This window comes from Heterodontus francisci, chromosome 25 (assembly GCF_036365525.1).
Source record: "Heterodontus francisci isolate sHetFra1 chromosome 25, sHetFra1.hap1, whole genome shotgun sequence".
NCBI classification, from domain to species: Eukaryota; Metazoa; Chordata; class Chondrichthyes; order Heterodontiformes; family Heterodontidae; genus Heterodontus; species Heterodontus francisci.
The window spans coordinates 58,900,125-58,921,758 of NC_090395.1; the positions used below are offsets into that span (position 1 = coordinate 58,900,125).

The 21,634-nt window shown below is 40.2% G+C and overlaps 1 protein-coding gene across 4 annotated transcripts; it reads right to left on the reverse strand.

Moving 5' to 3' along the window:
• Positions 1–1,182: 1,182 nt before the first annotated feature.
• On the reverse strand, positions 1,183–20,151 carry irf6 (interferon regulatory factor 6). 4 transcript variants are annotated; one of them, XM_068057270.1, is made up of 10 exons: positions 20,047–20,151; positions 19,057–19,115; positions 16,843–17,019; positions 14,198–14,402; positions 12,802–12,884; positions 11,765–11,798; positions 9,217–9,360; positions 7,008–7,400; positions 6,366–6,484; positions 1,183–3,145 (listed from the first exon to the last, which is right to left on the reverse strand). In XM_068057270.1, the coding sequence occupies exons 3-10, from the start codon at positions 17,014–17,016 to the stop codon at positions 2,918–2,920; spliced, it is 1,380 nt and encodes a 459-aa protein (XP_067913371.1). In that variant the 5' UTR covers positions 17,017–17,019; positions 19,057–19,115; positions 20,047–20,151; the 3' UTR covers positions 1,183–2,917. The 4 variants fall into 4 exon arrangements, with proteins under 4 accessions (XP_067913371.1, XP_067913369.1, XP_067913372.1 ...); XM_068057268.1 differs by lacking the exon at positions 20,047–20,151 and adding an exon at positions 19,899–20,015; XM_068057271.1 differs by lacking the exon at positions 20,047–20,151 and adding an exon at positions 19,622–19,826.
• Between the last annotated feature and the right edge of the window lie 1,483 nt (positions 20,152–21,634).

Below are 21,634 nucleotides of genomic sequence, written 5' to 3' on the forward strand. Positions count from 1 at the left end.
GGACAAGCAGGAAACCAGGAAAGATTCACAATGCCATTTATGAAAAACACACACCAAAAATGGCATAGGGACAGGACTTTTAGAAAATAAGTACGGTCGGCCAAAAGTGCCAATTATATGCCACTATTCTCATCAATAACTGCCATGGGCTGACTTTCGTCAGCGTGCCGCACTGCGAAAGCAGCGACCTTCCAACACTGCACTGCCACCACTGAGCCCCTGCCGTATTACACACGGGGGCTCATTTAAATAGAGGGGGGGGGGGGGGGGGAAAAACGGCCGCGCCGATGATGTAGAGGGGACAACTGCCGTGTCCCCGGCAACGGCGTCCAGCGCCATTTTTAAAAGGATTCAAGCCCTTCACTTACATTTAAAATTTTTTAAATGGCAGGTTTTAAGTAAATTGCAATAAAATTTTATGCAAACTTCCAATCCCCTCAATTAATAATCCATGTATTATTTGTCCTACCTCCCCAAAAAACATTTAAAATTTTCCAACACAATCTACCCCCACCCCCCCACCCGACAAAACTTTTTTCCTTTAACCTTCAACCCCTTCCTACCATCCCCTCACCCAATCGAGTTTGTTTTTGCCACTCCCCCCACCCCTCACCAGTTTCTCACCTCGGAACTCCGTACAGGGTTCCCAAGGTGCGCGAGTTGCGGTTGGCGGACGTAAAATCGTCCTGGGATGCCTGTTGCCAGGAGGCAAGTTCATTTCCATCTTATTTTTCATTTGAATATTTAGATGAAGGCCCTGCCGCCAAGCAGCAGGGGAGGCCGCACAGATGTCCCCCCCACCGCCAGGAATACGCGGTGGACCCTTCTTGACATTGGGGGTAGAGACAGGCCTCTCCCCCGAAGAATTTTACAGGCCACCCCACCGCAACGAGGGGCTGGTAAAATTCAGCCCTATGTCTCAAATGAACATTTAGAAGCACAAGACCCACTAATGAGTTTTTACTGAGTCGAGTTGTTGTACTGACTAGCTTTGATGAACATCCGTTGTTTGTATTCGATCAAGTAACTGAAAGTTCATTCTTTCAAAACGGAGGAGCGGTTTTATTAAAAATAAAAAAATTTTTAAACACCCATGATAGACCAAAATGCAAAGGACAAAACCAAATGAATGAGTCTCCCAAATACATCTGAAATTACATTAAAAGTCACAGTACAACTTAATTATAAAAATTGATATTGCAGTTTAATGTGGCACAGGACTGAGTCCTCACAATATATAAAGCAAGTACATGAATATAAAATGGCACATTACAGACTTTGTGAAAATGAAATCTGTCAGAATATTATTTGAATTCGGTTCTATGTGGAAGGGTTTTTATTGGCTTTCGTAAAAGATTTGATCAAAAATAAAATGTGAAACATGAAATGGCACTTAAAAAGGTAGAAATATTCATAAACTGTCTACCACCACTCAATCTAAATTCTAATTTGTCATTTGTGAAACATTGCATTCATTGTACAGTACCAAAGTCACCATAGATTAAATCATGAGTATTTACCTGAAGGAAGCAGATATCAGTATTGCATAGGATTAATATTTAAATTCTGATATAGATTACATGTAATATAATGAGCAAAGTTGTTATAATACAGAAACCAAAAATTCTCTTTTAGTAATTAGAACTGATTTCAATCTTCTGAAATCCACATCACTGCTCACTGAGTTACATAATCTGCAGATTTCCAATGTCCAGATGACATGAACTTTAAAAAAAAGTAAATCACAGAATTGTGTCCACTGTTGGTCAGGCACAAACTAAATTTGATATTGAAGTTTGTGATGTGGTAACTATAATTTCATCGCCTTTTAACAGTTGTGTGGATTAAAAAAAAACTTTAATCATGCAATCTTATATAGTATGACAATCCTCAATTAGAATTAGGGATTTGCTAATTAAACACAGTATTTTGCACTCAAAGCATACGATAATTCTGGCTTCTTCGCCATTTCATTCCGGTGTCCCTTTTGCCATTATGGTTTATGCAACCAGAAAAAAGTTAATTTGATGAAAGTATATCAATTCATGAATTAGCTGCATTCAAGATAAAACAAGGCAGAATCTCTCTTGGAAGGTACAGTCTCATGTTAATAGGCCTTTTGAAACCTCATTCATATGCTATTTAGAAGATCTCCATGGTAGCTTTCATGAAATACTATCTCCTAGTCTCTGGTTACACATTTCTGTTAGCTACAAACTCTATACCTTATCACATGGTTTAGGTCCAAGTTTTCTTCTTTTGCATGCCAAACCCACTGACGCTGGCACAGTGCGTTCCAAATTCTACTGCTGGCGAACAGAAATCCAAAAGCTGAACACTGGACTTTGTCTGGGGACACTGGCATCCAATGTTCTCTCAGTGAAATAAGCTCAGCATACAGCACAAAAACAGCCTTTGTTGGGCAATTTTAGTACCTCAAAAGGCCACAGCAGAACATTGGGCATACCAAGACTTCTTAAATTACAACAGCAATTACACTTCAAAAAGTACTCATTTGACTGTAAAGCACTTTGGGATATCCTGAGGTTGTGAAAAGCACAACATAAATTGCAAGTTCTTACTTTACAATACTAAGAATAAATTCCAAAGTTAGATCCCATTGCAAGTGCTGGGATTAAATTGCTATACACCATTTCTGAGCTTGGGGAATTCAGCATATTCCTGTTTACAACTATAGGCCAAGATTGGACATATAGGAAAAACAGAGACTTTATGGAGCTCAAATTAACAAAATCAACTTCATCAGTTACAATATAATGACATTCAAGTTCTTGAAATGATACCATCACTACTAGGGCAAGCTTATTAACCATATAAATTAATTAATATTTTACATTCACTGTGGAACTTTCTCCTACACACTTTACCTTCTCAACCACTGGAACTGTTATGTATGTTACTGGGTTGGCAGGGGTTGTGCCATGTGCAGGTTCAAAGGTTGAATTTGCCATGGTTCATGTCCTTGGTTTGTTTGTAAGAGGTGGTAGAGCTGCTTCAGGTGAGTCACAATATTATCTTTAATATCTGGGGTTGAGATCTGCAGTCTGATACTGCCACTGTCAAAAGAACGCGTGAATTCACCACTGAACATCTCGTAAATCATCCGTGCAACAACTGGTACAACCTGAAAGAAAGATCAGCACATAAAATCACAACAATTAGATGGGGAAAATAGAAAACAAATTTACTGTTTGCTACAGATCATGTAGCTGTATCAAACTTCAAAATTCAAAACCCATCTCTATTGTCAAGTGCAATCTACTGTTCTCTTTGGTCTCCTTATCTCGAGAGACAATGGGTAAGCCTGGAGGTGGTCAGTGGTGTGTGGAGCAGCGCCTGGAGTGGCTATAAAGGCCAATTCTAGAGTGACAGGCTCTTCCACAGGTGCTGCAGAAAAATTGGTTTGTCGGGGCTGTTACACAGTTGGCTCTCCCCTTGCGCTTTTGTCTTTTTTCCTGCCAACTGCTAAGTGTCTTCGACTCGCCACACTTTAGCCCCGCCTTTATGGCTGCCCGCCAGCTCTGGCAAACGCTGGCAACTGACTTCCACGACTTGTGATCAATGTCACAGGACTTCATGTCGCGTTTGCAGATGTCTTTGAAGCGGAGAAGTGGACGGCTGGTGGGTCTGATACCAGTGGTGAGCTCGCTGTACAATGTGTCTTTGGGGATCCTGCCATCTTCCATGCGGCTCACATGGCCAAGCCATCTCAAGCGCCGCTGACTCAGTAGGGTGTATAAGCTGGGGATGTTGGCTGCCTCGAGGACTTGTGTGTTGGAGATGCGGTCCTGCCACCTGATGCCAAGAATTCTCCGGAGGCAGCGACGATGGAATGAATTGAGACGTCGCTCTTGGCTGACATACGTTGTCCAGGCCTCGCTGCCATAGAGCAAGGTACTGAGCACACAGGCTTGATACACTCAGACTTTGGTGTTCCGTGTCAGTGCGCCATTTTCCCACACTCTCTTGGCCAGTCTGGACATAGCAGTGGAAGCCTTTCCCATGCGCTTGTTGATTTCTGTATCTAGAGACAGGTTACTGGTGATAGTTGAGCCTAGGTAGGTGAACTCTTGAACCACTTCCAGAGCGTGGTCGCCAATATTGATGGATGGAGCATTTCTGACATCCTGCCACATGATGTTCGTTTTCTTGAGGTTGATGGTTAGGCCAAATTCATTGCAGGCAGCCGCAAACCTGTCGATGAGACTCTGCAGGCACTCTTCAGTGTGAGATGTTAAAGCAGCATCGTCAGCAAAGAGGAGTTCCCTGATGAAGACTTTCCGTACTTTGGACTTTGCTCTTAGACGGGCAAGGTTGAACAACCTGCCACCTGATCTTGTGTGGAGAAAAATTCCTTCTTCAGAAGACTTGAACGCATGTGAAAGCAGCAGGGAGAAGAAAATCCCAAAATCTACTGTAACAACACAGAAAGTAGAGTGCCTCCCTCCTTGCAACTGCTACCACTGAGAAGGTTAAGAGCAGCAATATTGTGGGAACATTACCCATCATCCAGACTTGGGATACTTGTGTTAATGGGTCAATATCTCAATTATTGATCAGCCACCATTGCCAAGGCCCACCACAACCTCAAGATAACTAGAGATGGGCAATAAATTTGGCCTTGTTAGTGTTGCCCACATCCTGGAACAAATATAAAATATTGCTGAAAATAAAGACATGTTTTCGAAGCTTTTTGTCTTGCACACATCGGTACAATCTGCAAGAATACCAATGTAAGGGGAAGCAACAACTTTGAGAGGAGAGTGCTGACTGGTTGGTAAGTGAACTCTGATTGGTAGAGGCATTGCCATGGAGAATGTACCAGTTTATGGTGACTGACAGTTAATTGCCAAGCTTTGTTTGAAATTTAAATCAGGCAGCTGGACTCTGATTGGTCAAGGCATTGCCCTGAGGAATGAATCAGCAAATGGCTGTCACTTATTTTGTTCAGCTGAAACAGGCGCAATGTTTGTACGTGTTCTTTCTGTCTGTAAAGAACAGGGCCCTGTGTATTAGTATATGTAGCTTCCAGTACCCGCAAATGTGACACACCGCGAGCCCTACTGAATCTTAAATTGGTTGTCAGCGCAATTCTTAACACACTGAGGATTATTTAGCAAATGTTGTCCAATCACAGAATCACATCTAATATTGGGCAGTGTTTTGCATATTGCAAGCATGGGCTGGTTGGGTACGGCCTGTACCTTGCCCGTTGAGAACAGCAGAAGGGACATGTTGTTTGATGCAATCTGCCAGTCCTTGGGACGTATGGCCTACATACTTAGCATCACACTGGCATTGGAATTTGTATATCACATTACTCATTTGTGTGATAGGCAGGATGTCGTTTTGGCTTGAAGGCAGCACAGGGCTCTGTTCTTTGCAGACAGAAAGAACATGTACACACATTGCACCTGTTTCAGCTAAATAAAAGGTGACAGCCATTCACTCAGGGCAATGCCTTGACCAAAGTCAAGCTGTCTGGTCTAAATATCAAACAAAGCTTGGCAGTTAACGGTCAGTCACCATAAACTGGTGCAATCTGACAAAAAGCTTCGACAACATGTCTCTATTTTCAGCAATACAAGTTCTGTACTACCAAATGACTAAATATAAAATAAATGCACGCTATCAACTGATTAAGCCATTGGCCCACTATGATACAGAATTGGATTTGGAGAGTTAGAGTTTTTAGTGGTGGAGCAAATGGTATGTGCCTCCCATAACAGTAATATACAACTCCCAAAAGATACCTGGTGCTACTAATGTATTGTATCTTTAAAAAAAAATCAGGAGATTTAACAATCCCTTGCCCCTAGATATTTAGAGGTCAAGGGCTTTTACCAAGTGGAATAGAACAAAAAAATAAATAAAGTGCTGTTAAACATCCTGAAATTGAATCCATTTATGACTTTAAATAAAGTGTAATTTTAGATTTGAATTTTATCACTTAAAAGGTGAACTGTTGTAAACCAAGAGACAACTAAAAGATTACTATATGATTACTGAAACTAAGCAATTAAAGCTGTGTTGCATTTCATTTAAATGAATTTAAAAAGAATTAAAGCTGAGTTCTGGAGTGTAAAAATGCAGGACGATTTCAGTTCTCAATTTTAGATTTGAAAAATAGCAGACTTAGGATACAACTGAGTTCACTGTTCACCAAGTACCCATGTCGAATCTGGCTACATGCTCAACATGTCTTACACAATTGTAATGACCAAACTGAATTAGAATCAGCTTTTTTTTTAAAAAACAGACTCTTTGCAACACTTCAAATAGAGCCTTTTGTGTAGAAACATGAATAAGAATTTATATGGATGGAAACCCCAGGAATCTGTTACCTGCACCATTATTAGTTTTCTTTCCTTAGGTTTGCCATCTGGCCACTCTTCCCCAAAGCACAGGTAAATTTCAAATGGCGGTACTTTATTACTTTGTCCTCTTTGAAGATCGATCAGATCTGCAATTAAAAGTTGTGAGCAGATTTGTATGTTTAAAGACACAATGTTCCAGTTTACAGATATGGTCAGTAAATTCTATGATGAATGAAAACATTGGAGACACTCAACAAGCAACAAATTTGAGTATCAGACTCACTAATTTTCTTAATTAGTCTAGCCCTTAGAGGGAGACCACTGCATCAATGGATACAAATCAGAAACCAATAAGAATTGTTTGTTTTCCATTCTTCCTTCACACCCTCACATACATTTTCTCTGGAAGTCCAGCTTCCTCCGGCTGATGGAAGAGCCAAAGAGTCACATCTCTCTCTCTCCCCCATCTGCGAACAGCCGTAAGTTGAACCATTTCACATTGGTGGTGAACAAAACAGGGGTGAACAACTTTGGGATGAGGTGTGGAAAGAGATAAGAATGGACCATTATACACCAAATGCAAGGAACTCATGCTTTGGTGTACAGAAATTAAACCAATTTTGTTCCCTGCATTTAGCTTATATAGTGAAGTTACTGAAGAGAACTCACCACTCAAGAAGGTTTCCAAACAAAAGAGCTTGACTTTCTTCTGTCTTTCTATGACATGTGGGGTAGTAGTTCCACTTGCACAGGGTCCTGACCAGTACACTTTACACTGACATAGGCGGATGGCATAGATTGCATGACCACTCACTTCCAGGATCAGTCCTCGGTCCATCACATCCAGTAAACGATTTGTGAAGAGACGTTGCTTTTCATTTGAGATATGGTCTGTTACAGGAAATTTCACTTGTTCAAGGGAAACTGGGCCAAACAACTCCTCCTGGTTTGGCATTGGACCCAGGTCCCCATAGAAGAGACGACATCCCTGTGGATTGCTGACGTTTAAGGCCGGTCCCAATTCTTTGCCTCGGTACTGGAACTGGATCTCCAAGTCTGTCACTATACAGAATCGAGGGGAAAAATATGAATCAAAGATTTCTACCTTTAAAAGCTTATTAGTTTTAAGAAAGAAAACTCTTTCACAATATATCTATAATTTTAAGGATAGTGATTATCCACACACTTCATTGTGTGTGTATCCAAATATTTACTTCTCTTAAGTTCTTTTAACATCATTATCCTCTTCACTGGAAGTTTTTGACATCAATTCCCATCTACCTTCATTTATGCAATTTAACCTTTGAATTTGTGTAGGCAATTTTTCCCCAGTCTGTCTGAGTCAGATGCAAAGTGTTTAGAATTCCATTAAACTTGCACCTTTTACTCCAATTGTTATGAATGCTGGACTTTGTAGTATGATGTGATCGCACACCAACTCTACCTAGAGAGTAGAAAGGGATCCTGATTACCATGCGAGCAAGGGACCCAGATCAAAGACCCTTTTGAAAGCAGAATGCAAGGTTAGAACACCTGAGAAACAATGGGTTGCGCTCTCTCAGACTCAGATCGGAAACTGGGAGCCAGGGGCTCTGAAGATGCAAACCCAAATTGAAATTTTTAACACCTGGAAACAAAGAAAAGCCTGGGTGGTTCTGCTGTGGCCAGACTTGTGGACTCTGAATATTGAAAAAGGCAAATGACTACTGACTTTTGATTCTAGATAAATTTGACAGGGAGCCAATCTGCTCTCAGAACACTAATAGAGCAAAGGGCTACTAAGACTTGAACCCAATTCAAAAGCTGAGGTTTGAGGAGGTAAAAGACCAAAGTCACCAGAGATCACCTATTTCACAGAAGTCCAGGTCAAAAGTGCTCAGAAGAAGTGAGCGAACAGGACATCGACTCTGAAAAGGACTGGGAGATCCAACCCATAGCAACTGAACTGCAAAGATATTACTTCAATGAGGACACTGTGTAAAGTATAAATGTGGTGTGGGGTTTTAACTGTTTTAATAAGTTAAGGGAAATACCCTTCTCTATAATTTACTAGTGTACTAGCTACTTACAAATTACGGTTTAATGTTGATTTTTAGTTTAGGTGTTATAGTAAAAGTCATAAAACATGAAAGCCTGTTTACTTTTTTTTTTAAAAAAACAATTGGTCTGGGGAGTTCATATCTCTTGTTTTACCGTTAATGGTCTCCCTGATGTCGTAACACAATATACTTTTATCTCAATATTTTCTTGGGGAAATCAACTTGGCCCAGTAGCAACATTCTCAACTCAAAGTCAGAACATTCTGGCTTCAAGGCTTTCTTTAGGATGTAACGATATAATTTCACATGACGCTCAAGGTCAGTAATGTGGAAAGTTGCATTTTAGATGATGCTGTCATCGAGTTATACATTAAGCCAACATTTCTGCCAATTCAGATTGATATTAAACATATCATGGCAATATGGAAAAACAGCAGAGAGCTCTTCTGGTACCCTGGACAACATTCTTCCTTCAACTATAACCACCAACTTAAAAGGGTAAACTGACCATTTATCTCATTGCTGCTTGTGAGAATTCATGGTGCACTGTGTCCGTTGCATTTAAGTCAGTCAGTCATTGTACATCCAGATCACAGACATTTCTAAGGGGTCATCAGATGCTACACATCACAAGGATACAGTGGTAAACTGAAATTCGCCATTAATATTGAACGGTTTTTAAAGCAATGTGATGGAAACTGCAATTAACCATTACGGAGGTGAAGGTCTGCAAGGAAGGTCACTTATTAGGTTGACGGGGAGAGAGGGAGATTATGGCTAGACAGCAATGAGCCAATCTTAAATCTGGTTTTAACATGTAACAGATTTTTTTTGCTTACTGGGCAACGAGCTGATCCAGGTTTCTGGAGTGCTGAATATCTCTGCTGGTAAATGTGCATCAACCTGCAGGATCTGTTCTGGTTCAGTCTTGATCCACTCAATGGGAGAACAGCTGGTTATGCTTGCTGGGGCCATTGGAGAGGCTGCATGGTTCAAATTACACAGATAAAAGAGTCATCATTGCTGTTTCATAAATTATTGACTTTGATTAAAATGGTTTTAGTATTGTTTGTTACATCACCCACAATTTACTTCCAATGTGGAATTTAGATAACAGTATCATTCAATGTTTAAAAAAAAAAATGATCTTAGGACGTGGGCAATTTGTTGCCCATCCTACTGGCCCAGAGGAGGCACTGGTAAGCTGCTTTCTTGAAGCAACTAGGTTATGTCTGATCAGCTTGCTAGGCCACTGCAGAGAGAATCGAAAATCAACATGTCAAGCAAGAGTGGAGTCCTTTCAGGTCCTGATTATGCCTAAAATTGTATTCATGTTACAAGTACAGCTGCCTAGATTTATTCAAATTCAAACTCTTCCCTGAATTTATAATAAAAGCTGAGAGAATTTCCAAGTTTACTGCACAGTGTACTTCACATAAAAAAAAAAATTCTTAAAAATAACTAACCCAGTCAGGGAATTAGGTTCCTGCATTGTAGCTTTTTAACTGGAGGTTCAAATTCAAATCCCTGGTTTCTGCTGAATTTAGGGAAAGGGGAGAAAAACCACCAAGATGTTCCTTACTTTAACTCTCAAGAATGGCCCCAGTACCTGAAACAAGGACTAATATTGCTACAGCTGGTGAAGAGACTCACATACTAGTGTCAGTCATGGCTCAGTGTTGGCACTCTCATCTGAGTCAGAAAGTTGCATATTCAAGTCCCACTCCAGGAGCTTGAACATAAAAATCCAGGCTGACGCACCAGTCTGAGGGAGTGCTGCATTGTGGGAAGTGTCCTCTTTCATATGCCATGTTAAATGAGACCTTGTCTGCTCCTTCAGGGGCATAAAAGATTCCATGGCACATTCAAAGTAGGGCAGGGGAGTTCTCTCCAGTGGCCTGGCCAATATTCATCCTTAGACCAATATTTAAAAAAAAAAGTAACTGGTCATGATCACATTGCTGTTTGTGGGAGCTTGCTGTGCTAAAATTGGCTGCTGTGTTTTCTACATTACGAGAGTGATCACACTTCAGAAGTGCTTCATGATGCACAGAAGTCATAAAAGGCACTATATAAATCATTTTTTCCTATACTGTACCATTCAGTATTTTTGTTCTCATGTAGAAATAATGGGGCATGGGGGAGGGAGGAAGTAACTCATTTGTAGAAACAAAATTATTTGTTCTATTTTGATCAAGCAACAATGACAAAAATGGGAAACATCCCACAAAAGGGAACTTTTTGGTCAAGCACAAGATTCCTATTCATCAGGGAATCTTACTCTTATCAGTAAACTGGATAAGATGAAATACTAATCTTAATCATTTATTTCTGTTCTCTGTTATTTAAATTCCAGACCAAGTCTCAGCATCAAACACTTCCTGAAGCACCACCTTCACTGAAGCTGCCTCCATTTTGCCTCGATTTTAATATTGGTACCATGTGTGTGCACTATCAGTTCTTCCATTTCATACACTAGCAATATTCTGTCCTTCAAGTGTGGCTGCCAAATTTTGCCCACCAGGAAATCAGCTGAGACTGTCCAGACCCTTTGACATTCAATGGCATTACCATCACTGAATCACCCACTATCAACATCCTTGGTGTTATCATTGGCTAGAAACATAACTGGACCAGCCATATAGATATGGTTGCTATAAAAGCAGGTCAGAGGCTGAGAATTGGTAACTCACCTCCCGGCTCCCCATAGCCTGACCACCATCCACAAGGCACAAGTGAACGATGTGATGAAATACTCTCCGCTTTCCTGGATGGGTGCAGCTCACCACTCAAGAAGCTTGACACCATCCAGTACAAAGCAACCCACTTGACTGGCATTCCATCCACCACCTTCAACATTCACTCCCTCCACCACTGGTGCACAGTGGCCACCCCTTCGACAGTACCCTCCAACCCATGACCTCTACCACCAAGAAGGACAAGGGCAGATGTGCATGGGACAACCACCTGCAAGTTCCCCTCCCAGTCACACACCATCCTGACTTGAAACTAATCACTGTTCCTTCACTATTGCTGGATCAAAACCCTGGAACTCCCTCCCTAACAGAACTGTGCATGTACCTGCACTACATGGGCTGCAGTGGTTCAAGGCAGTGGCTCACAACCACCTTTAAGGGCAATTAGGAAAGAGCAATAAAATACTGGCTTTGCCAGTGAAAACCTCATCTCACAAACAAAACAATTTAAAAATTCCACACTGTATGCTTACATCCAACATAGAACTAAGTGGATTGATTTTAAATCCAGATTCTAGAGACTTTAAGTTAAAAAACTACTTATTCCATTTTATTACAAGATCTTAATAGTTCAAAAAAAACATAGGTTAGAAATTAAATTCATACTGATAATAGCGTTGGGTTCACTTACCATTCAAATTGGGAAATGGGAAGCTTTCTTGCATCTGTGTATAAAAAGAGAGGAAATGAATATCCAATGAGTAGTTCTTTTAAAATGGCATAAATGGCCAAAGACTAACATTTTCATAAATGGAGAGGATGTATCGCTGAAGAATTAGAATATACAGTGTGTTCATTGGATCAGGAATGCACTAGCTGAAAGGGTGGAAGCAGATTCAATAACTTTTTTTAAATGGGAATTGGATAAATACTTGGAGAAAATTTTGTAGGGCTATGGGGGGAAAAAAAAAGGGCAGGGGAGTGGGATCAATTGGACAGGTCTTCCAAAGAGCGAGGGCATGCACTAAATGGCCTCCTTTCCTCAGCTGCATCATTCTATAATTCAAATACAGCTGCCTGCATTAATTTCTGTAGAATATATGCTGATTTTATTATTTCCCGACAATCAAAAGGTTGATTGTCACTTGGATAAAATTGCATTGGTTACATCATAAATTTTACTGCCACTACACAAATTGGCACAACATCTGCTGGCATTTAGCACGACAACCAAACCATCAGATCCAGCTAGTATGAGAGCAATTTGAAGACTACAAATTTCAGGTTCAGATGAGTTATCTGAAACTTTTATTGTCTTGTATTCATTAATGATTTATCACCCTCTGGCTTGAGAAATTAAAGCCAGTCCATCTGTACTTTGTAGAAATGGTCATTTTCATATGAGCCAAAACAACATATCAGCAGTTTACTTGAAAATCACAGCCAAGCTCCATAGTGTCCTTAGCTGAGGTTCACCTATGTACACTTTCTAGCAGGGACTCTTACACAGCTCTTGCCCACAACCATTAAGGTCAATTGTAATGCCAAGCCTAGTTAACTTAACTCAGACTATGAATTGAGCTGGGGAATTTGTATTGTATGACTTAGTTCTACACTTGGTAGTGATCTCATCTATCAAAATGTCAGGGTGCCAAAGACCTCCAGATTGAATTTGCTGCAGTACCCTTATCCTGCTCAAAATTCCAGTTTCTAAGTTTTTCCACTCACTTTAACTTGAGGCGGAGAAGAGCTTATGTCACCTTCCTCTTCATCTTCGAAATCTACGTCATTTTCTTCCATTGGTACAGATCCTGTAAAATATATATTATGTTTGTTACAAATCAATGTTCTTGGAGGTCAAAAAAATGTATTTACATTGACTGAAGTAACAACTAATTTGAGCAGTGAATTTTGGCTCCTGGCAGCAGTCTCATGCATTTGAAAAGCTGTACCTTATTGTTAGCTAGATTTTGTTGAAGGCTAATTTTAAAATGGAAAACAAATAATTTAGCCCCAAGACGATTTTGTCTTTTTAAATAGTCACATTCCACATGTACGCCCACCACGACCTCTCTCAACGACTTTGCTGACTTGGGTGCTTGTCCAACATCCAGTATGTGTCTGTCTTTGGTCCCCACAGAAAGCTCTTGTTCCCTAGCCACTGGCACCATACCCTGCCCTGGCCACTGTCTGAGGCTGAACCACAACTTAGACCACCTACTGGACCCCAAGATGAGCTTCGATCACATATCCTCTCCGTTACCAAGACCCACCTACTTCCATCTCTCCAACATCACTCATCCGTCCCCACCTCAGCCAAGTGCTGCTGAAACACTCATCCATTGCCTTTTATTAACTCCACACTTGACTATTCCAAAGCTCTCCTGGCGAGCTGCCATAAACTTGAGCTCATACAGAAACATACTCTGCTGTCCCTATCCTAACTTGCAACAAGTCCCACTCATACATCGTGTGTGCTTGCTGACCTACATTGGCTCCCAGTCTGACAACAATGCAAATTTTAAAATTTACATCGTTGTATCCAAATCCTTCTATGGTCTTGTTCCTCCTCATCTCTAATCTCCTCCAGCACCACAATCCTTCAAGATCTCAACACTCCTGCAATGCTCTTGCACATGCAGCTATGCCTTCAGCTGCCTCAACCTGAAGCTCTGGAATTCCCTTCGTGACAACCCTCTGCATCTCTCCCTTCCTGTAAGTTGCTAAATCTCTTGACCAAGCTTCAGGTCACTGGTCCTAATATCTCTATGTGGCTCAGTGTCAAAATTTGTTCCTGACAATGCTCCTCGGGATGTTTAACTGGACACTAGATGTTGAGTCCATTGAAAGTTCAGCCTCTATCAGTGACAATTGTTTCATTGTACTGTTGTACATTGTACAACAGCATGTTGTAATTTGACCCCTTGAAGCCTGGAGATTCAATTAGCTATTGCTGCCTGTCCCAATATAAAAACCTACAGTATTTCCAATTCCTACTCCCAGTCTGCTATAACTTTGACAGCCAAAAAATATTTTGATTAAACTTCCAAACTGACAACTATTTTTAGCACCTAGGTCAAACATTTGCCAGTACAAGCTATTATAACCAAATGCAATTTCCTACCTGGATTACTGGATGTACCACTGCTCTGTGGGATGTCACACACTTCATATATCTTAAGAGGATTCATTGGAACCTCTTTAGTTCCATCATAAATTAGGTTAAATTCACGACTTTTGTTAAGTGCACAACGAAGCTGTGCCTTCCACTTGGCTGGATCTGGTTCATCAACCCCTTCTTGATACTTTCCAGTTTCTACTGCCCATGCCTGCAGAGAAAAAAAAACATTGGAATTAATACTTTAAGGTGACCCTACTTAATAGATTTAAAGCAAATCACTCCTTGCTCCTTCCACTCCTGGCCCCACAAAAATACTTCAAAGCTTACCTTTTCAGCATTGCTAGTGAATGCAAGGCGCACGCTTCGACCACTTAAGTGTATATGTATGTATATATATATAAAAAAAATCACAGTGCCTTCATTTGCAAATTAAATGAAACTGGCAGGTGTTTTGGTTGCCTAGTGGTAGGTCTCTAAAATTGGCGACAGGCACAGCAAGTTTGCCAACCCCATTGACGTTATTGACACCTACTGATTTCAGTAAGTTTTTTTAAAAAAAGACCCCATTGTTGGTTCAGTGAGTATGGGCCAATATCACTCTATGTAGTTATTAACTACATGAGGTTTCCCCATAAACCTCGTCTCCGTTTAATAGTAATTTTTTCTTCTAGATAAAGTAAATTGGTTTATGATAAAATAGAAAGTTGAAGAAAATAGCACCAGAATTTACCCTTGACGGGAGAATAAAGCAGACAGAAGAGTGAATCCGCCACCTGTCATACATTCTACCCGATTTTCCTTACCACTGTATTAATACAGCCGGGTGTACAATAGTTTGCTGACCTGTTCCCACTAGTTTTACACTCCAGCTGAAGTTGGAAGTTTTGCCACGTAATAAGATTTCCGTCTGTGTATAATGCTAAATGAAAGTTACTTCACTAAACCTAAGAAAATGTACTCATTTATAATATCTTGGTCTTCTATCAGTTCTGTTCAGATAACAGACTCCTGCAACTTGGCCACATATTCAATTTCCAGTCAATAGCACATTATACAATGTTCAACTCATGTCTTTCCAACAGTTGCTGGCTTTTATGGAACCATTGTTAAAGTTTAACTGTTTTTGCAATTTTTTTTATTCTTCAATTCCTCACAGCCTTTGCTTTTGAGTTAAAAGATAATTTGCCATTCTGACTGGTTACACTGCTAAGTACAGTGAGGTAATCATTTATATTTGTAGGAGTTTGGGTTTTATTCTTGAGTAACAGAAGTTAGCTTGACCAATTCTTAGTTTATAATTTGCAACTCTTTTGTGCCATTTTAGGTAATCTACTTGCACCCTAATAAACGGATTGAAAATTTACAAAATTAGAAACGGCTAGTTGCTACTGACCCTTGATCTTTTACCTCAATGTATTTGGAGTATATTCAGTAAAAATCAGTCTTCTGCCCACAATTACCTTGCTGAAGAAGTAAATATAAAATTTGTCATCTAAAATCAAGGGTCAGCTTCACTCAATTAGTAGCCTTCTGCTACTAGATCAAAAGATTAGGATCCAAACTCCAAAATCAGAACTTGAATGCATAACCCAAGCTAAAGTCCCAGTGTTATAAAGTGCTACCCTGTTGGGATGGAGGTCCTGTCTGCATATTCCAGTCGTTAAAAATCCAGAGTACTATTGTTTTACCCCACATTCTTCCCTCAATACCAAGGCTAGTTAATTTAATACAGACTATGAATTGAGCTGGGGACTTTGTATTGTATGACTTAGTTCTACAATTGATTGTGATCTCACATAAAATATCAGGGTGCCAAGACCTCCAGATTGAATTTGCTGTAGTACCCTTATCCTCCTCAAAATTCCAGTTTCAATGTTTTTCCACTCACTTTAAATTTGAGGCTGAGAAGAGCTCACGTCATCAAAAATATTGGTCATTCATCTCATTGCTACTCTGGGATACAGTTAGTGCAAAATGGCTGACATTTTTGCCAGCATTTCTAAAGTAATTAATTCCTTGAACTACTTTACAACGTTTTGATAGGAAAAAGGTGCTACTAAAATGCAATATTACCAAATGAGAGTTTCATTAATGCTCCAAGCAAGACAATTTTTTTTTTTTATTAAAAACAAGTTATCAGAGGAACAAATGATGGAGAATTGGACACAAGCAAAACAATGCATCTATAAGACTGAAAATTTGTTGCAGCCGCAGAAGTGTACTAAAGGCAACCACAACTCTATTTGAAAATTACTCAGCTATGTTTGGTATTATATATGTATATATTGTTATACTGTCTGTAAAGTGTTAGGAACTAATTAACTAGGAGCTAGTTGTTATGTGTAAGTGTTCCAGTAGGCGGCCACATTCACAGCTGCACTGGGGAGTCGTGTTATATGTAACACAAGAACCAAGGGAATCAGGTTCTACAGCATAAAGCATGGTGCTGGCTGAAATTAACAAGACTGACTCCAGCCTTTTCCAAGTTTAAAGTGTGATTCTTTCCAACATCTGGGAATCAGAAACAACATAAATACAAAACAAGTGGGTTTGTTTAGAGGAGCACTGTGGAAAGCAATGTTGTAGAAGCCAAGTCATAAAATGATCAAACCCATAAAATGTATAATGAGTTAAAACCATGGCTTCACCTTAAAGATAGTGTTTTCTTCATCTTGAGGAGGGCTGTGACGAGTTGCATGTTTCCAAGGGATTTGGAAACGTTTATTTTCCCGGTGGAGCCAAACAAGACCTGGGAAAAGGCCACTGTCCACTTGGGCCACCAGCCAAGGTTTCAAACGCACCCTGCGTGGATGTATTGCCATTATCTGAAACAAGAACTTTTGTTATTTAAGATGCAAAATAAGACAGACAGTCATGTAGGAAATCCCAAGCCAGATAGTTGATTACATAAAACCAAAGCTCTTTCTCAATGCTATGCAATTTGCTTACAATAATGTGCAATAAGTAATCAGTCACCAACATATCGTGCAGCGCAGTTGGGTATTACAGCAGGTCAGATCATCAACAAAAATAAAAAGTTGTCACGGCTCATTAAGAGAACCCAGCTGGGAATTAATATTTTGACTATGCATTAACAATCAGGTCAGAGAGAAAACTTGGAGACTCAACAGAGGTCTTTAAAATTCTGAATGAGTTGGAGAATCCAGAACTACTGGAGTTTGCAAGTTCTCCCTGTGTCTGCATGGGTTTTCGCCGGGTGCTCCGGTTTCCTCCCACCACCAAAAGACTTGCAGGTTGATAGGTAAATTGGCCATTATAAATTGCCCCGAGTATAGGTAGGTGGTAGGGGAATATAGGGACAGGTGGGGATGTGGTAGGAATATGGGATTAGTGTAGGATTAGTATAAATGGGAGGTTGATGGTCGGCACAGACTCGGTGGGCCAAAGGGCCTGTTTCAGTGCTGTATCTCTAAATAAAAAAATAAATAAATAGGGGCCATAATTACAAGATAGTAACTAATAAATCTGATCAGGCAATAAGAAGAAACGTATTTACTCTGGTTAAAATGTGGAACTCACTACGTCGAAGTGGTGGAGGCAAGTGGAAAGATGCTGTCAAAAAGGAAACTAGGCAAATGCATGAGAGAAACAGAAATGGAAAGGTATGCTGAAAGACTGAGATGAGGCAAATGGAATAGGATGGGACTTGTGTGCAGTATGAACACCAGCAGACTATTTGGGCTGTTTTTGTGCTGCATGTTCTATGTAATTCTGTGTATAATCAGTGTAAATGCAACCTAAATCCAGAGATAGGGCTAAATTGAACACTAGAGCAAAATCTTCCTAGGAGGTGGGAGACTTGTTTTCCTTCCTCTGAAGTCAGGTTAGGTCTTAAATACACATTCACACTGCATAGGGTTGGGTGACAGTCAGGCAGCAGAAACTACTTTGCACCAATACAAAGCCTACAATGTAAATGTGGCCAGAGGATGCATACTGGGGGGTTTAAAACACTAAAGCTGCATTTCTAACGATCAGCAGTAACTACAACACAAATTTCACCCAGACAGTAATTATTTTCCATTGTCTAGTTCTTGTCTGCAGCAACAATGGTGATGTCTGGTAACTACTCTAGTAGTTAAAATCTGATGTGTTTAAAAAGAGCTCAGAGGCAACAATCTTGGTCTCTAAACATTTGTCAGGTAGGTTGGTTTTTTTTTCAAGTAACCAGAGCCTCAGCAGTTCACAAACGGAGTTTGTCACCATATCCATTTACATTCTGTACCATGTAAAACCGAAGCAGAGACAAGCTGCTCCCTCACTGGTCTCAATCCTTTCTTCCAGAGTCAGGCGAGGCCTTAACTCTGGATTCACACGACAGGTTTAATGCCAATTCGAAATGAAAACCGCATGCTTTTTAAAAATAAAGTAGGTAGTGTAACATTAAACTGGTAACACGTTACTAGGTTGAAGCAAGATGTCGGGAGAATCGGCACGGGGTGGGGGTGGGGGGGTGACTTTAACTTTGGTTGTTAAATCCGGGGTAGAAAAGGCGAGGATAGATTCAAAGTTCTGTAGTGAAATAGCAACAGGAAACTCCTCAGCAAACCTAGGAGGCAAAAACTAATCCATAGAAAAACTTTTTAAAAATCCACAGGAAATACCATTCTTGATGCATCAGACGGAAGTAACTGGAAGATCAACGGGTACAAGTAAACACACCTTCCAACCACCTGAGCAACCCAGAGTGGGAATTTTCCCCTCTGCTATCGGCAGAATCGGGACAGTCAGTCACACGTTCAAAACCCAGTTGCAGTTTTAAACCCCGGTCCCCATTCCGGGATAGAGGGAAAGGCAACATCAAGTTTAAAAAAAAAATCAGGAGTTCGCATCCTTTTTACCTTCTCGTCGATGTCCAGCTTGTGATCCCGGAAATGTTTGCTTTACACAGAGACGTCTCCTGCAATAATGGAGCCAAGAGACACACACACTGTTAGAAATCAGTTACACTGCTCTCAATCCGCACAGCGCTTCCACAATGTCCTCCGATGGTTCCTGACTTGGTCAAACCTAGACTAACCGAAAAGCAGTCTGCCTCCCGAAATTGGTCTGGATTTCAAGTCACTTTTGCCCGCCACTAACTTTCTCCAAAAGTTTCTGCTGTTGAATGTACGTCAGACCCGGAGAACACCGCACCCTGAGTGGCAGGTTACCCAACACTCAGATAGGAGCTAGCTCATTCTGTTATCATCTTTGGCACAAACAAACATTAAAACGGATTTAAATCCACAGTCAGACACAATAAGAAAACCAGAAAAGCTTCCTAAACATTTACGACTCTAAAACAATAAATAACCGGAAAGTAAGTTCACAACAGAGAGCGACAATAAAACAATTATTTGACTAAATTTAATCTAAACTTTGAAATGAAACTGAATTTAGAAATAGATCGAATACGGCGTATACCTTTACATTGGTATTCTCTAACCAAAATTGTACCTCCCTCATTTACATGCATTTTGTTCAATAATAAAAAGGTATTTTTCTAAATTACAAAGAAAAATACTGTTTTTTTTTAAAAGAGGCTCCAACTCTTTACCAAGAACCTCTATGAATAAATTGTAAATTTCATAAATATTCGGCAGATAGAAAAAACTTCCAGTAGCGCCACATGATTTAAAACAAAACGTGCATTAACGAGTAATTATGAAAAATATCAATATACGGCAAACAGTGAGCACACCAGCAGCTGATGCCAGGAACACTCTCCCAGAATACACACAAACACCGTGACACCAGAATCCAGCCCACATAAGGAGAGAAATGTCCAAGCATATGCTCATATATAGGATGAGAAGCGACAAAGCACCAAATACAATACAGAAACTTACCTCAGAGACCTTAAGACGCAGTCGCTAACAATAATTAACTCCCCGTTTCCTCATCCAGAGGATTTTTGAATGTCGATCCTGTTTAGTTTCGGTTCATCACAGGTGTGTACAGTGACTCATCGGGTCACATGAGTGTGCATATCCTGTGCTGGTTTTGCTCATTTTACTTGCCCAGTTTCGCTTAAAAAGAGCTCGAATGCCTGATTGTGAATCACACTTATTGTAACTTGACTAACAGTTAATGTACCTGGGACTGAAATCCGGGAATTTACAGCACTGGATCGACGGAGCCGTTTATCTCGCACTAACCAGCAAAAAAATATAAAATCGTTCCACCTATGTTCAGCCAGCTCAATAATGATGCGGGTACTTTGTTCACACCACAGCCAATGACTTAACAAAGACTTGCATTAATATAGAGCCTTCAATTTCTTCTGGGCGCCCCAAAGCGTTTTATAGCCATTTAAGTACTTTTGAACTGCTGGAATGTCAGAATTGCAGCAGCCAATTTGCACTCAGGAAGATCCCACAAACAACAATGAGATCATCTGTTGTGATTTTCGATGAGGGATAAATGTTGACGGGGGCGGGGACTCTTCATTTCTTCAGAATAGTGCCATGAGATCTTTTACACCCACCTGAGAGGACAGACAAGGTCTCAGTTTAACATCTCATCTGAATGTTGTTATCCCTCCCTCAGTTCTATAGTATCATATCTCTGGATCATTAGTCCAGGCCTCTGGATTACTAACCCACGGTGATACTATACCCCATTCTAATTGTAGCTGTGCACAAACATTACTTCCCTTTATTGGAGGAAAAAACTTCAACTACTTGAAAGTCTGCAATTGGATACAAGTGTTGAAGGCATCAGGTTTTAGAAACTTCACTTGATGCATTTTCCAGCAATTTAACATACACAGTGAAAATTGACTTTGATTTTGTTTCTGGAAAATTAAGGGACATTTGCTTGATTTTATTGAAAATTCTATTTTTCTTCATGTTTGAAATCTTCAAACAACAGCAGATAATGTATTAACAGGAGGAAATAGTTCTAGGTAGTTTTTGTTAAATAAAGGCTTAATAGCAAATCAGGGATTCAAACCTGGTCTTTCTGACCATAGGATTATTCTAGTCAGGGATGTGGCAGCAAATAATTGTACAAATTCCTTCCAGGTTTTACCCTATGGCAATTGGTAGTACATTTCAAGGGGTAGGGGGAATTGAATATTAAAAATGATGCATTCAGTTAATTTTAAGCACTTCATTACTTTATAGCTGATTGAGTTCCAGTCTAACAAAGGGAAAATTGTAACATTTGGCTTATCGATACGCCAACTATACCTTCACCTCCCCTAAGGCTACTTCCCTTTCAGAGGCAATCTTCCCACTCCAACGCCATACAGCTCACAGAGATACCCTTCCTGTCAAAATCCTCTCAAATTTACACTCTCACTGTAATTCCCTCCCCTAATTTACTGCAGCATTCGTTCCCTCCAATTCACAGCCTTCACTATTCACAGAGACAATCTCTCTTCTAATGCCATCCCCAATTCACAGTCACACTCTTTCCCCCCAAAACCCTCAA